General features: G+C 32.8%; 1 protein-coding gene across 2 annotated transcripts; it reads right to left on the reverse strand.

Moving 5' to 3' along the window:
- On the reverse strand, positions 1 to 1,944 carry LOC104756541 (nuclear transcription factor Y subunit B-9-like). 2 transcript variants are annotated; one of them, XM_010479147.2, is made up of 2 exons: positions 1,810 to 1,944; positions 1 to 795 (listed from the first exon to the last, which is right to left on the reverse strand). In XM_010479147.2, the coding sequence occupies exons 1-2, from the start codon at positions 1,859 to 1,861 to the stop codon at positions 128 to 130; spliced, it is 720 nt and encodes a 239-aa protein (XP_010477449.1). In that variant the 5' UTR covers positions 1,862 to 1,944; the 3' UTR covers positions 1 to 127. The 2 variants fall into 2 exon arrangements, with proteins under 2 accessions (XP_010477449.1, XP_010477450.1); XM_010479148.2 differs by lacking the exon at positions 1,810 to 1,944 and adding an exon at positions 1,516 to 1,802.

Below are 3,261 nucleotides of genomic sequence, written 5' to 3' on the forward strand. Positions count from 1 at the left end.
TGAAATTCAACACTTCTCCTTAAAGAAGCAACATTATATAGAAATGTTATTCATAAGACATAAAAATATAATATTCATCCAAATACATGCTTTGAATAGAAAAAAGGAAGAATGATTACATGCATCTTCACTTATACTGACCATATGGGTCATAAACTGACGACATTCCATTGATAGAAGACGAAGAACCACCAGTACCAGACCCGGATCCATCCTGACCAGACCCGTTTTGGTAGTACCGACCACCACCCATACCCATGGTTGGATCAACCATACCATAACCGTAAGGACCCGAAGGAGGTAGGCTATGTGGTGGGCCGTGAAACCCAATACCACTTCCTCCATAGGTTTGTCTGAACGACACTGCAGGTTCACCTCTAAGGGCCGACCCACGATCGGTCTCTATCTCACGGTACCGGTTAATGTACAGAGTGAGGGGATCCACGTAGTTATCGAATCCAAGCTTGCTCATAGCCCAAAGGATATCTTCAGCAGTTATGGTCTTACGCTGCTCGCGCTGGCAACGCTCGTTGGCTTCACCGGTCACGAAGCTGATGTACTCGGAGACGCATTCTTGAATCGTTTCTTTAGCGTCGTCGGAGATTTTGGCGTGCGCCGGTAAGCTTTTACGCATGATCCTTATCACGTTAGCGATTGGCATGTATTGGTCTTGCTCACGAGCCATACATGGTTGTTGCTGGACCGCTACACCCTTGTTCTTGTCACTGGTGCCACCGGCTGTGACGACTGAGCTGGTCATTGAGTTTGGGTTACTGAGCTGGTCCATATTCAATCCTGTTCATAGTTAAAGAAAATTTTATCTCATTAATAAAGTAGAAACGAAAATTAAATTTATAGGAATAGGATACAAATTGTATACAAGTAGAAAACAAGAAGTATCAAATCAAGGGACACGTTCTTAGTTACGGACCAATAAGATAAGAGATAAGTATTGTGGGGTCTAATTTTGGTTGAATAGACAGTTCAGATTCTTGCCGTTACGTTTTGTGAATTATACTAGAACGAAAATGTCAAAAGGATGTTTCCTCTTCTTGAAATACTTCAAAATAATCGCGTATTCCCGAAAAATTTGTTAGGAAAACCAAAAACTCAAAATTTGGAGAAGAACATCAATTAATTTACAGAGAAAAAGGTATGACTCAGTTAAGTGGACATTTATTTCATGTGAAGGTTCCCAATGGTAAACGTTAAAAGAATCACAAGATTAAAGTTAAGCTAATGACAACCAGTAAAAAGAAAATCCATATAGTAAAAAAAAAAATATGGACAAAAATCCATACCAATATATTTTGAATTAGAAGTCTGACTAATATATAGTACTCGGGACGAGTAAGACATAAAGATAAATGTTTGATAAAAATATATAAATGTATTTTTAATTTAGAGTAGATGTTTTCAAGAAAACGAGAATTTTGTTTCAAAAGGAGAAAAACTCAGCCGTTACAATGAGAAAACTAAACATAAATTTTGAAAACAGGGGAAAATGATACTCACAAATATTTCTAGTGCATGCTCGAGTACATTCAATGAACACATATACATGAACTATCATAGATCATCCGCTGCTCAAAATATTGACTCATGCATGCATGTATATAATCACCTTCTCCGAGCAATTCCTAAAACCTCTACACAAAATCTAATTTTCAAGACAGAGAAACTCTCTACTTCATTTGGTTAGAAAGACACATAAAAATCATCAAGCAAGTCTCCGATTTTTCATGAGCATAGAGGTATATGGAAGGAGGCAAGTATGAATATATATAAACGACCACTTATATTGATTACCAGAGTTGGGTTTGGGTAGCTGATAGGGAGAGAAGGGAGCTCCACGTTCCATTGTTTCTCTGCCGTCTTTTTTTTTCTTTGTTCTTTATAAAATAATTATTTGAGTGATTTGTTGCATGCCAAGAGAGGTTGATGGTTGAGTGGTTTTATAGAGAGATGATACAAATGGCAAAGGAGGCGGTTCTTACGAGGTCGCCATATCTCTTTCCCATTGGCTAAATTCATTGGCTTAGTGACCAGTCAAACTAACCCCACTGCTCTTCTCTCATTGGTTCTTTGTTTCACTAATTAAGTAAAAATACTCTTAAGAATGATTGGATAAGAAGAAGATTTGTATGCATATGAGGCTCTCTTTGTTTGTAGATAAATGTTGTTTTAACATTTTTCACAAACATGATTAGTCAAGAAAGTATTAGTTTATCGAAAGGCGGAGAAAGATTTACGTGGCGTTGTTCTATTTATATATAAATTTGACCGGTAATTAATGAAAATAGCCGTTTCGCCGTAAATACATTGTTTCGTAATTAATGAAATTAAAAATTATTTTGAAAAGATTCTTTTTGAAATGTAATTTTGGTATACTATATATAAATATGTATTATGAAAATGAGTTGTAAATACATTGTAAATATACTGTTTTTAAAATATATATACTATTTTAATTTATTTCTATTTAAATTAGCGATTCAACATATTATAAGGAAGATTACAAAACTTTAGTAGCAAAAGATATTGGTGTAGATGCATGTTACATTTGAATGTTGCTTTACATTTTCTAATACATACTGAACCAATAAACTTATAAAACCAACACCACAACAATACAATGGTTAAGAACGATTCATGTACTGTTATGTATTTATTAATTTCAATCCATTTATATTTTGATAAATTTGATAGAAACAATTCAAGAAAAGTTACAGACATTACAAAAATCCCCTTTTTAATAAAAGGAAAGTACACAACATAATTTTTATAAACTTTATATTTTTAATAAATGGTTACAAATAGTTGCAAATATGTTATAGATAGGTTATAGATTAATCCATATATTAATATTAATATTAATTGGTTACACATAAATATTAGAGATATTCCAAATTGATAATTGATATATTAATGGTAACAAATAAAATCATAGATATTTCAAACTGTATTTTTGGAAGATTTTAGTTCTATATAACCAGACATTGTTTCCAAAGATCTTTAAACACAATATTACAAATTTATATTATCCCCAGATTTTATCGATAGACCATAACGTTAACCAAAGATAGATTACAAAATTGATAGATTGATTGGTTACAAGTTAAATAGTGGGTTACAAGATAGATTACTAAATAAAATTTAACCAGTATTATAGCACGAAACTTATCTAGAATCATTAACAATATAAAACTTACAAAATATGTGTCTTTTTCAAGTCTTCATATTTAGCATATGATTTATTGC

Source organism: Camelina sativa, chromosome 17 (genome assembly GCF_000633955.1).
Source record: "Camelina sativa cultivar DH55 chromosome 17, Cs, whole genome shotgun sequence".
In the NCBI taxonomy this organism is placed as follows: Eukaryota; Viridiplantae; Streptophyta; class Magnoliopsida; order Brassicales; family Brassicaceae; genus Camelina; species Camelina sativa.

Excerpts from the sequence above, each read along its gene's own strand:
- LOC104756541 (XM_010479147.2), bottom strand. The coding sequence starts at position 1,861 with ATGGAACGTGGAGCTCCCTTCTCTCCCTATCAGCTACCCAAACCCAAC. Across the intron at positions 796-1,809 it reads GCTACCCAAACCCAACTCTG|GATTGAATATGGACCAGCTC; the intron begins GTAATCAATATA and ends AACTATGAACAG.